The sequence below is a fragment of the Ursus arctos genome, chromosome X (assembly GCF_023065955.2).
Source record: "Ursus arctos isolate Adak ecotype North America chromosome X, UrsArc2.0, whole genome shotgun sequence".
NCBI lineage: Eukaryota > Metazoa > Chordata > Mammalia > Carnivora > Ursidae > Ursus > Ursus arctos.
Genome location: NC_079873.1, coordinates 11521511 through 11536073, shown reverse-complemented (window position 1 = coordinate 11536073; position 14563 = coordinate 11521511). Strand labels below are relative to the sequence as shown.

The following is a 14563-nucleotide window of genomic DNA, read 5'->3' as shown; positions in this document are numbered from 1 at the left end:
GTGGTAGAATATTCGATAACATTCTCGATGCCTTACCTCAGTCAGTTTTTCATAACCTTGCGGAATTTGGTATTTTTGTCCTCATTTTATAGCTGTGGAATCGAAGGCTCTGAGAAGTTAAATAGCAGCTTAAAGTAGTGGAGTCTAGATTTGAACCCACGACACCCCACTGCCAGCCTTCAGCCTGGAACTTTCCTTTCCAGGTGAATGGCGTCACTACAGACTGGCACACCCCCTTGTTTAATGCATGCGTCAGCGGCAGCCAGGACTGTGTGAATTTGCTTCTGCAGCACGGGGCCAGCCCCCACCCTGCGAGCGATCTGGCGTCCCCCATCCACGAAGCGGCTAAGAGAGGTAAATCTGTTGAGAATTCAAGTTTTCCACCACTCCTTCAACAGACATCTTACTGTTGTAAGAGGAGGGATATTTTTAAGGGCTCTCTTCTCAGTGTGGGGTCCTGGGACCAGAAACATCAGCCTGGCCTGGCAGGCGGTTGCAGATTCTTGGCCCCCACGCCAGACGCATTGACTCAGCGACTCTGGGGTGGGGCCCAGCCATCTGTGTTTTGTTTAGCAGGCATCCAGGTGATTCTGATGCACAAAAAGTTTGGGAAGCACCCCGTCAGAGCATCTGGAATGTTGTTCACTGCTGTAGCTCTGGAACAGGGTCTGGCACACGGTAGACCATCCATCAAGATTTGTGGAATACACTGTTGAACCCATGACCCCAGAAAAATCAAATTATTTTATTTATTTTTTAATTTATGTTTAAACAATATTTATTTAACAGAGAGAGAGAGAGAGAGAGCGCGCACAAGCAGGGGGAGAGGCAGGCAGAGGGAGAGGGAAAAGCAGGCTCGATCCCAGGACCCTGAGATCATGACTTGAGCCAAAGGCAGACGCTTCACCGACTGAGCCACCCAGGCGCCCCGCCCCACGTAGGTTTTCTAAGTGAAACAAACTTTCAATGTTCGGAAATAAAAGATGCTGTATACAGCTTGGGGTAATTCTCCACCGTGCCCGGCTTTATTGAGGTATAATTGACAGACCAAATTGTATATATTTAAGGTGTACTAACACGATGACTTGTTCTACACCTACATCATGAAATGGATACCACAGTTAAAGTAATGAACACATCCGTTGCCTCATAGAGTTACCATTTTTTGTGTGTGGGGCGAACACTTAAGGTCTGCTCTTAGCAGATGCCCGGCACACAATATGGCGTTCTTCTGCACAGTTAGCCTGCTGTACATTCGAACCTCGGAACGTACGCAGCTGCGGCAATCTTCCCATCAAGCCACAGTTTTCCCAATATTCTTAACTCTGGTACAAAAAATAGAATGGCAAGTTCTGCCTCTCCCCAGTGTCCATTACCGTCGTCATCACCAGCACGACCACATGTTGCTAGAAGAGTTTTTATTTCCCCATGACCCTTACAGCAGCCCTGTTCGACTGAAACCATCCATATGATAATTATCTCCCAAAGCACTGACATTTCTCTCTTTAAGAGACCTGTCAACTCATCAATTCCCTGGATGCATGGAACTCAAATGATTTTATAAAAAGAGAAACGCAGGGCGCCTGGGGGGCTCAGTCGGTGAAACGTCTGCCTTCAGCTCAGGTCATGATCCCAGGGTCCTGGGATCGGGTCTTGCATCAGGCTCCCTCCTCAGTGGAGAGTTTCTCCCTCTCCCTCTGCTCCTCCACCCTGCTCATGTTTTCTCTCTCAGGCGCTCTCTTCCAAAGTAAATAAATAAAATCTTAAAAAAAAAATACAAAGGAGCAATGTTTGAAGTATGAGCAATGTTGAAGTAGACCAAGCAAGAGCGATTTGGCTTTCACCATACCTAGTTTGCCAAGCTGGGCCCCACTCGGATTGGATTTGCAGCTGCTTCTCAGCCTCGCCTGTGTCCACCGTGGCCTGTTTCTCCCCAGGGCTGGCCCTTGGTGAGCTGCTCGGCTGCCTCCCCGGGCCCATGGCCCATACGGTGCCCTGTCTTCTTCAGGCCTACCTGCAGTCCCTGTTCCTCCAGCCCTCTCCCCACCCTCCCTTCCATTTCTGTGTTCAGTCTGATTACAAAGCCACAGACACTTAGAACAGGTTGCTGGTTGCTTCCCGTGGCTCGTAAACCCCAGTGGAGTTCTACCCGGAGCTGCAGAGAAATAACCTCTGAGGGTCAGCCCGTTAACTGATGGCAGTGTGTCAAGTGCTTTCCTATGCTAAGTAAAGGAATAGCTTTGGGTCCGTGGCAGATGTAAGCACGCAGGAGAGAGGGAAGGTGGTGTTTCCGTGGTGAGAGAATGTGCACTGCAACCATCTTTCTTCTGTCTTGGGCTTCAGGCCACGTGGCGTGCGTGGAGACCCTTGCGGCTCATGGGGGCGACGTGGACCATAACATCAGCCACCTGGGCACGCCGCTGTATTTGGCTTGTGAAAACCGGCAGGTAGCCTGTGCCAAGAAGCTTCTGGAGTCAGGTAAAGCAAAAAGCACACGAAGCAAGGAAAGAAAATGAAAAGTAGACTGAACGTCTTTTGAAGCTGTTTGTATTGCAGCGGGGGGAAGAGTGTGGGCCACGGCATCGGGTGAGATCAGGGTCCGTGGTGGCTGGGTTCCCAGGAAGGGGGGATGTTTTACACTCTTCGCACTTTGACTGTCTCACTCGTAATGAGGGTGAGGATGATGAGCCTATCTCCTCCCAGGGTGGTCCTCCGTGATTAACTCTTCTCCTCCCTTCCCTCTCACCTCCTCCCTCCGGCTGCTCACATTCTTTTATTTTTATTTTTATTATTTTTTAAATTTTTTATTATGTTAGTCACCATACAGCACATCATTAGGTTTCAATGTAGTGTTCCATGATTCATTAGTTGCGTATAACACCCAGTGCACCATGCGATACGTGCCCTCCTTACTACCCATCACCGGCCTAGCCCAATCCCCCACCCCCTCCCCTCTGAAGCCCTCAGTTTGTTTCCCAGAGTCCACAGTCACGCTCTTAGCCCGGCAGGACTCGCACAGCTGCTGGAGCTGGGCTCGGCCTCCCTCCCTGGGGCCTTCTCCTCCAGTTTGCCTTGTTTGGAGATTCAGCCTGCCCCATTTGTAACTCATTGTCGATCTTCTGTGCTCCTCGGAGAGGCCTATGTTGTATCATTCTTTTCACCTCCGTGCTGTTGTCCAGACCCTTCTTTGACCTCAGAACACCACTTCGTCACCCGCGTAACGACCTGAGTCCTGGCTTATTCTTTAAAACTCCAGTAACCCAACCCTTCCCTTCCCTTCCCTTCCCTTCCCTTCCCTTCCCTTCCCTTCCCTTCCCTTCCCGTCGCTTCCCTTCCCTTTCCTTCCCTTCCCTTCCCTTCCCTTCCCTTCCCTTCCCTTCCCTTCCCTTCCCGTCGCTTCCCTTCCCTTCCCTTCCCTTCCCTTCCCTTCCCTTCCCTTCCCTTCCCTTCCCTTCCCTTCCCTTCCTGTCCCATCCTGTCCCTTCCTATGAACGTTCCTGTGGTTATTGTTGCCTGCTACTCATTTGGCTGTTGTTGCCATGAATTAAGAGATTCATTCTCTCATGGGGCGCCTGGGTGGCACAGCAGTTAAGCGTCTGCCTTTGGCTCAGGGTGTGATCCCGGCGTTATGGGATCGAGCCCCACATCGGGCTCCTCCGCTATGAGCCTGCTTCTTCCTCTCCCACTCCCCCTGCTTGTGTTCCCTCTCTCGCTGGCTGTCTTTGTCTCTGTCGAATAAATAAATAAAATCTTTAAAAAAAAAAAAAAAGATTCATTCTCCTTCTCTCTCTCTCTCCCTCCCACCATCCTTTCCTCCCTCCCTCATCCCCTCCCTCTCCCCTAATGCTCTAGGGAGATTTTAAGCTCTTAGTCAGGAAAGGGTAGGGTTTCACATCCGTCACAAAACCAAGAACAGTACCGAAACAATCCAGTTACTATTCATCGAGGGGACATAGGTTTCCATTTTACTAGGGGGACAGCAGCTCAGGCAAAGCCACATGTCCCCGCATGTCCCAGTGGCAGCCAGCATCCGGCCAGGGCGCAGATTTGTAGAAAGTGTAGGGGTGCAGTTGGCTTGGGATGGTCCTAGAAATCCACCTTACTCCTGAAGAGGAGGACTTTTCTTGTATGTAGCACACCTACGCTCAGCACTCAGAGGCAAGGTTTTAAACCTCGTGCGCTCTACAGCTCGCGTCTTATTCAGCGGGATCTAGTCATCTCCCGTTTTCCCAGGATTGCCATGCCCACCGTCGAAGCCCTTTTGTTAAGGGATCTTGAGGCACGGTGCTTTGGGAAGTTAGATGCTCACACTCAGCCTCCTGGCTGACTCTTATTCTCGTGATTCTCTAGGAGCCAGCGTGAACCAAGGCCGCGGTCTGGATTCCCCTCTTCATGCAGTGGCCAGGGCGTCCAGTGGGGAGCTGGCACTGCTGCTCATGGACTTCGGAGCAGACACCCAGGCCAAGAACGCCGAAGGCAAACGTCCCTCGGAGTTGGTGCCTCCAGAGAGCCCTCTGACGCAGCTTTTCTTGCAGAGAGAAGGTGCTTCTCCTTTGCCCGAACCTAAGCCCTAATCCATAGCGACTCCTGCGGGCTCTAGCAGGAGGCAGGTACTTACCGAGTTCTGACTTCTGATGCTATAAGAAAGAGCATTCTCTGCCGCCACCAAATGTGGGGAGCGGAAATCATTTAGTATTCTACAAGGAATGGTCTTGGTCACGTGGCAAAGAACCATCTGTTGTTGGAAATGTTGGAGACAAGCTGTTTTGGATGATCTAATATTCATATACGGGGTAGGCCAGCTTTAAAAGAATTAACATTATTTTCAACTTTTGATATTAAAGTTATCTAGAACATGCTTTAGAATGATGCGGCAGAATCCTCTCGGGGGTTGTACAATGCCCCCGGGATGCCTTACTGCACTACAGATGGGCCAAACTACTGGGCACTTGGGTTCTGGGGGCAAGAATGCTACTCGCTAAGTGCCGTAAGTTCTTCCTTTCATGATCGGCAGCAGTCTGAAGACATTGACTATGGACCGTTGCAGGTCAGTCAACACCTATGTCCACACTGCCCCCCAAATAAGAACCAGCACTTCCAACCCAAACAACTAAACATTGTCATTAAGTGCTGTGCAAGGGGATAGGGCTGTGAGGTCGGGGATGGGCTAGGGTGGGGAGTAGAGACCCCTCAGAGGGCATTCGTGATTGTCCCTAGAAATGGAGAAGAGCCAGTTCAGGACCTGCTGTCTTACTAGAGTGTGGACTTTATTTATTTATTTTTAAAGATTTTGTTTATTTATTTGACAGAGATACAGCCAGCGAGAGAGGGAACACAAGCAGGGGGAGTGGGAGAGGAAGAAGCAGGCTCCCAGCGGAGGAGCCTGATGTGGGGCTCAATCCCAGAGTGCCGGGATCACGCCCTGAGCTGAAGGCAGATGCTTAACGACTGCGCTACCCAGGCGCCCCTAGAGTGTGGACTTTAGGTTAAGTTTTCAGGGTTGTGGGACTTAGAGGCAGGCTTCCCTATCTGAGGGGTTCTGAGGACAGGTTATCTTGGTATATACTGCCTGCGTGCTGAGAATTAGGCCTAGCTCTGTGCAGAATTGTGAAGTGGCCACAGAACCTTCTTCCTCCTACCCCGACTGCCTGGCACACTTGCAGCCAAAGCCCTGCCTTCGGGCCCCCAGACGAGGCCGTCCTCCCTGAGCAGTGTCACGCTCAAGGCACAGATCAATAGAACCCCTTTACGTTAGGCAGTGTGATCAGCGCCAGGCCGCTCTACTTGCATTTTGATGATTTGTTTTTTGAAAATTCTATTTATATATAGGGCCTATTTCTCCAGCAAGCACGGATGGTCAATGCTTGGGGCCCATGATGTTTTTAGGGGCCCATAGAAATGTGTTCATTTCTTTAAAAATCCGAAGGAAGAAAGGTTTAAAACTCAGCCTGGATTATGTGTGTCTTTATACCGACACAGTGGTAAAGTACCATTTATTTTTAAACTGGGAAAGAGATCCACAAAAGTTACAAGGTCACATACACACGTACACACACACACACACACACGTATGTGCGCGTGCATGTATGTGTGTATACACACACATACACGATCCCTCATCCCCTGCCTCAGCAGATAATCCCATTGGACTTTCAGATCCCCTCCACTGGCTCTTCCGTCCCCCTTGATTTCCCCAGGCCATTTGTAGGTATCCTTTAATTCCCATTTTGGTGACAGTGTGGTCAGTGATCCCACTGGTTTATAAAATGGCATTTGCTCCTGGAGAGAATTACTGCTGCTTTTGCCTCCATGAATCATTTTTGGGGTTCTGGTGAGGTCACCTCTCAGCAGTCTGGAAGCCCACGGGAAATGGGGCCAGGCCAAGTGCAGAGAGCCAGACCTGCGGATTTAACAGCGAATTCGGTCTCGGGATGTCCCTGGAAAGGAGTTCAGCAGTATTACCACGGCATTGGTCTTGAAAAGCGTCTAAAGCCGTGTTTACTCACAGCACACAATGAAACCTGAAAATGACTCCAGCCCAGCATGACAGGGCCACCCTTGAACGCACTTTGGCTTTAAAGCATCGTGAGTGTTGCTGGGGGAAAAAAAGAAATCGAGACCAAACCAATATGCCAATTCCTAGATAAAGAATATGCTGCTTTTATTATGGAGTCAGATGCACTCCTGGAACACTGGCAGGTGCCAGGAAGCGGCTGCAGGGCTATGGTGGGTTTTCAGCGCTGCTTCTGTGGACGGAAGGCTACACTTGTGCGTCAGGCTACTTAGAGTAAACAGCAGACGTTCAGCTAGTCACGGTAGTTGCGCTGAGCTTCCTCCGATGTCCTTTTCTGCGTCGTCCGATACTGCTTTATCCGTACCTCCCACAGTTGTCCCCGACCGCGTGTCTAGCACAGATGCTGAGGCCCTCCGTAGTGAGACGGAATGCAGTTCAGTTTCCCCACAGTGTACGTCTTGCAGCTTGCTACCGTATGCCTCGAGTCCACCGGGAAACCCTTCCTTAGTAGATGGCCTGAGTCCACAGAACAGAGTCCAGAAGGTGCCCTAAATCCCCACAGGGGCCTTGTGAATGTGTTCTGGGGTCCCCATTGACAGGACTGCATTTCTTTCTTTGGTCGTGGAGGTGTCTCTTACCCCCCGTCCTCTTCTCCGTCAGCCGAGAGATGGCTGTAGCTCGTAGGGATGTGGTAGGAAAGCCGAGGCCGCTGTGTCCTTTCGCTTGGGTTCTCAGTCCTGGCTCCACCGTGAGATGACCTGGCGCAGGTGCCTTTAAAAAATCCGATGCACCGGCCCCACCCAAGATGAATGGAAGCCACGGCCCCCGGGGTGGGGCCCAACATCTGTGGTTAAGCTTCTCCCCCTGATAGGTCTTTCTGAGATGGAGCCTGGATTGAGGACCACTGCTCTATGGGATTCTGGAAGGTGTATAGCTTTGCTTTTGTGTGTTTAATAAGAGAGAATTCCCAGTACAGTTTGGTGCAGGGGGTGGGGTTGGGGAGTGGGGGGGAAATCGTGGCCCATCCTTCTACGCTGTAACAGGGTTTCTCAACCTTAGCAGTGGTGACAAACAGAAGTGTCTCCAGGCTTTGCCAAGTGTCCCCTCCTTTGCCCTTCTATCCAATACCCTGTTGAGAACCACTGTCCTAGAACGTAAAGTCTTGGCTGGTTCGCAATGCAAAGTTTGTGCTACTTTGCTCTTCACCTCTGAGTCGAAACATTGGGTTTGCTCTGAATGCAGAATAAAAAACAAATATGACTTAAGAAGATAACATACCCTTAGGCTTCACCGATAGCTCACGATATTTGAATATCTTAAAATTGCTAAATTATAAACATGTTTGTATCTAGAAATGCCTTATTTTTGGGGAAATACCTTATTTTTTAAGGTAAAGTACAAGAAAGCTGTTGAACGCAAATTTTATTTTTGCTAATGGGAATTTTGTGTGGCTTCCTAATTCCAAAATTAGCTGCCTTCAGCCTCCATTAGTGAGACTAAGCTTTGATTTTTTTTTCAATCTGTTCTAAATCAAAACCTAATAAGCTCATTTCAGTTAGATACCAGAAAAGAGAGAGAACGTGGCCTAAAAATGCCTCCTGCTACAAAACCCCGAAAATGGTCTTAAGCAGAACCACGTTTATTTCCCTATGACAATGTTACAGCTTGTCTGCTTTCAGAGAAGGAAGGGAGCCTTAGATCAATGACAGCGACGCGCGGCTTGTCTTGCGATCTTTCTCCAGGGCCCCCTTCTTTGCTGCAGCTCTGCCGCCTTAGAATCCGGAAGTGTTTCGGGACCCAGCAGCATCACAAGATCAACGGACTCGTCCTCCCTGAGGAGCTGAAACGGTTTCTCCTTCATATGTAAATGTGTCCGGGGACCCGAGTCACAAGCAGCCCCCAGAGATTCCCGAGTGTTGTAGCCCCTGGCATTTTGCAATAAAGTCAGGTTTATAGAGCTTGGCCGCTTTTGTCAATTAGAGTTTTATTTTCGACAGAAACACACTGGGTACTTTCGTACTATTAGTTGGGAGGCATAGGAGGCCTTTCCACCCCCCCCCAAGAGGGTGGCGAAAATCCCAACTCTTGTTTGAGCCTCTTCTGAGCCAGGACCAGCGTAAGCAGCGGCCCTGCCAGGTAAGTACCATTCCCTCCCCTTCTCCAGGTGAGCCGCGGAGACTCTGGGAGGTCAGTTTGTCTAGTTCCTCCCAGTGAGTTCAGGGAAGCCAGATTCCAGGACGGGTTTTCTGAGGCTCACCTGGGGACTTTTGAGTGAGGCCGAGTTTTCAGACAGGACTCTCTGGGCTCCATCTGTTACGTGGGAAGGAGGATAAAGAAGAAAGGAATTTCTTTTCTACATCTGACTTTTTTTTTTTTTAAGCTTTCCCATTCTTATGACAAAACCACTACTGCTGTAGTACAATGCAGGGGCCATTTCTTTTTCTCAATGAAAATGTCATATACATGTTAGGCATGTTCTAGAACTGTGCTGTCCACTACAGTAGCTACTAGCCTGGAGGTTCTCAACCAGGGGTGATTTTGCCCCCTACGGGGCATTTCTGGGGCAATGATTGGAGACTTTTTTGGTTGTCACAACTTTGCGGGGTTGAGGGGTTTGGGGGTACTCCTGGCATCTAGTGGGTAGGGGCCAGGGCTGTTATTAAAGCAGCCTGCTGTGCACAGGACAGGCCACCACCACAAAGAACGATGGCAGTCCAAAATGCAAGTAGTGCCCAGGTTGAGAAACACTACACTAGCCATCTGTGGTCGGCTATTTCTAAAAATGTAAATGAATTAAAATTGGATAAAATTAATCCAGTTCCTCAGTGTCATTCACCACATTTCGGATGTTTAATAACCACACGTGGCTAGGGGGTTCCTGTATTGGATACGCACAGATATGGATCATTGCAGAAAGTTCTATTGCTCCATTGTTGCAGACCTTTCTATTGGACAGCACTCTTCGGATGCTGAACAAGTGGATTTTAGCTGCCTTTCAGTTTCTGATTTACATGAGACCTGTAACATAGTTTAGTAATAATGGCTGTCGTCTGTCTTCTCTGGGAGAAATGAATTTGGGGCTCCATTGTATCAACAGATGATCTCTAAAGATATTTCTGACATAATTTCCGTGATTCTAAATTCAATTTGCTTTTTGGAAAAAAAAGACTCTAGAATATTGTTCTAAAATACCCAACTAGTCACCCAGCAGATGGCGCTGCTGCCTCACAGTCACTTAAGCAAAAAGGCTCCTTATAAATGACCCATTGTAAGATGGTTTACAACATAGGGTCTGGAAATTTCCATTCAGGAACAAAAACTTTGTAGTGGTAAATTCATTCCGTTGACACTGGGTTTCCTTCTTTCCTTCCAATGTACCCCAAAATGCAAATATGACTCTTCAGAGCCTCACTTCCCTGCTCCTTTGTTTTCCTTCTCCATCTGATCACATGGACATTTGTAACTGCTCAGAATTGAGACAGAAAAAGAACACCAGCATCCTGCCACTTGCTAATTCATTTAATTTCGTTAATTCGCTTACTCAGGAACCATTCCGTGCCTGTGCCCGTACCAGGCCCTGTTCTAGGCACCACAGTGAAGGGGGCAGGCAAAGATATTACATTGACTTTCTGGATCTTAACACTGTAGTTGGGGGAATCATTTGCCAAGGAGTAAGGAATGATAGGCTCTTTGCTATAGTTTTCTTTTAGAAAACATTAGTTCAAAAAATAGCCTGGATTCTCATTTAAAATGTATCGGGCAGACTCTTGCTTATGTTAATCTTCCCTCGGCCAAATCCTCTGAGTGCAGGACGGTACAGAATTACTAGAACAGCATTTTTCTTCTTAAATCTTCCAGACAATTAACCAATTTGCAAATCCCTATAATAGATGGTCATCTCCACAAATGGGAAAAATACCACCACTACCTCAGTCATTGCAATTTGGGAAAATTTCAAATTACCTCACTTAGCAATGCTCCGAAAGAAGATTCGATTTAAACAGGGAGTCTATTTTTATGAGTCTGGATGTGGTTATATTTATAAATGGCATATACCTTTGAACACTTTATCACAATCTGGCACAACCTCATAAATTCTATCATCAAACTGGTTCGGTGACATTTAATAGACACCCCCCCCCTTTCCTGCATGAGGGATGTAAATTTTTAGCCTCACAAAACCATCTTTTAAAAATGGTAATTACTATGTCTGTTTTTAGAGTGCCCACTTCACTCCTATTGACTGTAGCCCAGTCTCCTAATGTGGGCGACTGCATTCCCTTGGTTTTATTCCAGTAGAAACTGCTGACCGGTTGGTAACCATCTCAAGCACAATTCCCGTTCTAACGAGACGTGAGCAAGAAGGGCGAGGCGGGGAAGGACAATTGACTTACTCTGGGTTTGTGCTGGGGCTGATTGACGTGGTCCGGTACTCCGCGTACCAGGTGGGAGTGGTTAGTCATTAAGCAGGCGCTGCGAGCTCAGAAACAACAGACCAAGAGGTGCTCAGCTGTCTGTTGTGCAGAACGGGGCTGGGTATTTATAGTACGATGAACGCTTAGCATTAGGGCTTGAGTAGAAGACCCAGGCAGCATCAAAAGCAGCTAAACACCACCCTCCATTTTAGAGGGCCCGCTAATGGCTAGGCCCTACGGACGTATCAGTGATTTGTAAGCCTGACCTCAAACGCTCACAACTCTGTTATCCCCATTTTCCAGATGGGGGTGCAGAGGGGTTAAGGAATTTACAAAAAATCACACAGTAGGTGGCGATACCAGAGTTTAAGGCGGAGGCCACAGCTCTTAAGCATGATGCTCTCTGCTTTCTATCCTCTTCCATAGCTCCCGGAGCTCGGGTCCCTGGGTCCTAACACCCCTGCCAATTTCAGGCCGGCCTTGGCAGTGGAGGCGGGGCCAAATCTGTAGGTCAAAGGTCTGGACACGCCTGTCGGAGGCTGCTCGGGCTTAGGGTGGACGCCACCCCCGCCCTCCCCCAGCGAACGAAAGCGGCCTGGGAGGCCCCACGCTTGCTGCTCCTGGGCCGGCCGCGGAGCCTGGCCCCGCCAGGGACGCCGGTGAGTACAGAGCGACGCCTGCCCGTGGGACCAAGCCCCGGGGGGCGACTGCCGTTTCTTGTTTCTGAACAGGGCGAGTATTTTGTATTACCTTTCTCCGCGTCAGAGACCTTCAGCAGTAATGTGGCCGGGTGGAAAGGAGGCTTGCCTGCGTTTTGAACGAAATCGTCCAACTGGTCATTTGTTACCTGTACCTGTTTGGTTTTTTCTTTTCTCACTATATTCGTGTTCTGTTGCCGCATAGTAAGTGACCACAAACGTGGTGGCCTCAAGCGATACCGATTTATGATCTCATGGTCTCTGAAGGTCAGACGTCCAGGCACAGCGTGACCGGGTTCTCTGCTCAGGGTCTCACAGGGCTGAGATCAAGGTATTGACCCAGGCCGCAGTTTCTCATCCGGGGCTTGGCGGGGGAGTCTTCCTCCGAGATCAGTGGTTGTTGGCAGAATTCGGTTCCTTGCAGCTGTGGAGGTCAGGCCCTTTGTTTGCCTGCTGGCTCTCAGCTTCTAGAGACGTCCCACAGTTCCTTGCTCCAGCCCCCCCCCCCCCCAGGAATTTCACAGCAAGGATGCCGGGAGCGGCTTTCTTCCAGGCCAAGTGCCTTGCATCTCCCCAGCTCCCCTGCTGCAGCCAGCTGGAGGAAACTCTGCTTCTAGAGGGTTCGCCTGATTTAAGTCAGGCCTACCTAGATCATCTTCTCATTTGGGACCTTTGTCACATCTGCAGAAATCCCTTCAAATGACCACTTGGATTAGTGTTGAATTGAATAACTGGCAGAAGGAGTGTGGATACTGGGGACCCAGAATCTTGGGAGACATCTTAGAGTTCTGCCTACCACACCTGCTAATGACTAATTGCCATCAGTTTTGTGTTGATTTGTCTGAAGTCCAATATATAATAACATGATCATGGTTATTTTTGTTATTTAATCAAACACATAGTGCTTACTCTATGTCAGGCATGGCTCTAAGATTTTCACAAACATCAACTCCTATAATATAATAATTCTTTGATACAAGTGTGTTATTATGTCCATTTTACAGCTAAGGAAAGGGCCGCAGAGAGGTTGAGTAACCTCCCCAAGGTCACACAGCTCTGTGCCACGGCATATTCCTTTAATCACATCGAGGCTAGATCAACTTTGATAATGATAAATGAAGGTCCAGATGGGACCAAGAAGTGGGATTTCTCAGCCTCTACTCCATTTCTTTTGGAACCTGCTTACTGAGTACAAAGTCACTGGCATGCCTGCCTGAGAGGTGAGGTGGGGTTGTGATGTTCTCTCTTATGCTGGTCTTCATGACTCTTCTGTAAGTCTAAGTATGTTATGGACTGAATATTTGTGTCCCCCCAAACCTGTGTTGATCATATGTTGAAATCCTAACCCCCAAGGTGATGGTATTAGAAGGTGGGGCCTTTAGGAAGTGATTAGGTCATAAGGGTGGCGCCCTCATAATGGGTTTAGTGCTCTTATAAAAGAGACCCCAGAGAGTTCTCTGGTCCCTTCTGCCATGTGAACATATGGGGAGCAGATGGCCCATCTCCAAACCAGGAAGCCGGGCCCCACCAGACACCAATCTACCAGCACCTTAATCTTAGACTTCCCAGCTTCCAGAACTGTGAGAAATATATTTCTGCTGTATAACCCCCCCAGTCTGTGGTATTTTTGTTACAGCAGCCTGAATGGACTTAAGACGAGGAAGGACAGTTTCAAGCAGGCAGGTGTTTTACAGGAGTCTTCACTAAAGTTTATGAAAGCCACAAGGGAACCCAAGTAACGTGCTTACGAAACGCAGCTCAGTTTCCTACCGGTGCGCCTCCTGGCCTAGCCCCTGGCCACCTCCCCTTGAGCAGGGGACATGGGTCCCTCACCTCTCCTGGCTTCCCTTAAGCATTTCTCTGTGACGTCTCCTCCACACTCAGGAGAGTGAAGCCAAAACAGACACTAGCCCCCACGTCTGCTTTCTGCTCAAGGCCCACCTTCCGTGCTCTGGTTTCCTGTCTGATTTCCTGGTGATGTCACTGGGAGTGACCAGCCCCTACTCACTGAAGTGTGGCCTTACTCTGCAGCCACAGGACGTGTGTCTTATCAGATGGCTCAGTGACCCCTAAAACTCGAGGGGCATTCAAATCAGAGGCAGGATAAGGGGAGCCATCTGTTAATGTAATCTGGAAGCTTCTGGTGAGTCAAAACAGGCATTCTTAGGACTTCTCGTGTCTTACCCCAGTGCCCCCCTTCAGGATGTTTGGGCCAGGACTAAGGGAGTCCTGTTCACGTTTGGCTACCGCCGTGGGCTCCCCTTAATGAGGGACGTGGCAAAAATCCTTGGCAGGGTCCTTTCAGTACAGACAAGGGTCCCATCTTCATGCTGTATTCTCCACCACGTGATGGAGAATGTCCTACTGCCTAATAGACCCTCCAAGACCTTCCAGTGTATAAATTCTCACTGCTTTGACAAGATTGATTTTCTACCCTTTACTTTGCAAAATCCATTGTGAGGCCGAAGCAAGTAAAATTGATTTCCGCTCACTTTCCTCCCCACCCAAGGCCTCTTTGCTCCCTTCGGGCGATATGAGATTTTTCAACTTTCTATACCCTTTTGAAAGCTTGGGTTTTTTGTTTTTTTTTGTTTTTTTCTTTTCTTTTTTTTTTTTGGAGTACAGTGAAATCAGGTGGCTCCACAGGCCTGTGTGGGAATTTTAATGTGACGTTTTCGGTGTTTAAGCCTCACGGGCTTAGAAGATACCGCTGTTGGAAGCCTGAGTATTTCCATTGTAAACATCAGGCTATGACCACGGAAACTGGGGATGGTATCGCATTTTGCTTTCATAAGAATGTGCCTCAGAGAGCCGCGGGTGCGCCGAATCGAGTGGAGGAGGTGTGTGTCTGACTCCTCAGCGTACGCGCTAAGGAACACCCCGTTTATTTTAGTTCTCTACGGTGGATTTAATTGGTCCCAAAGCACCATCAGCCT

The 14563-nt window shown here is 48.9% G+C and overlaps 1 protein-coding gene across 4 annotated transcripts in view; it reads left to right on the top strand.

Annotated features, from left to right (window-relative positions):
* ASB9 (ankyrin repeat and SOCS box containing 9) overlaps positions 1 to 8476 on the top strand; it is a 29957-nt gene extending 21481 nt beyond the window's left edge. Inside the window, exons 4-7 of one of the 4 annotated variants that reach the window (XM_057310213.1) lie at positions 204 to 354; positions 2344 to 2478; positions 4351 to 4542; positions 8277 to 8476. In XM_057310213.1, the coding sequence (XP_057166196.1) occupies positions 204 to 354; positions 2344 to 2478; positions 4351 to 4542; positions 8277 to 8290 (492 nt within the window). In that variant the 3' untranslated portion in view covers positions 8291 to 8476. Of the gene's footprint in view, positions 1 to 203; positions 355 to 2343; positions 2479 to 4350; positions 4611 to 8256 lie in introns of all 4 variants that reach the window. The other 3 variants (XM_026478102.4, XM_026478103.4, XM_044391901.3) reach the window with 3 other exon arrangements.
* Positions 8477 to 14563: the final 6087 nt, after the last annotated feature.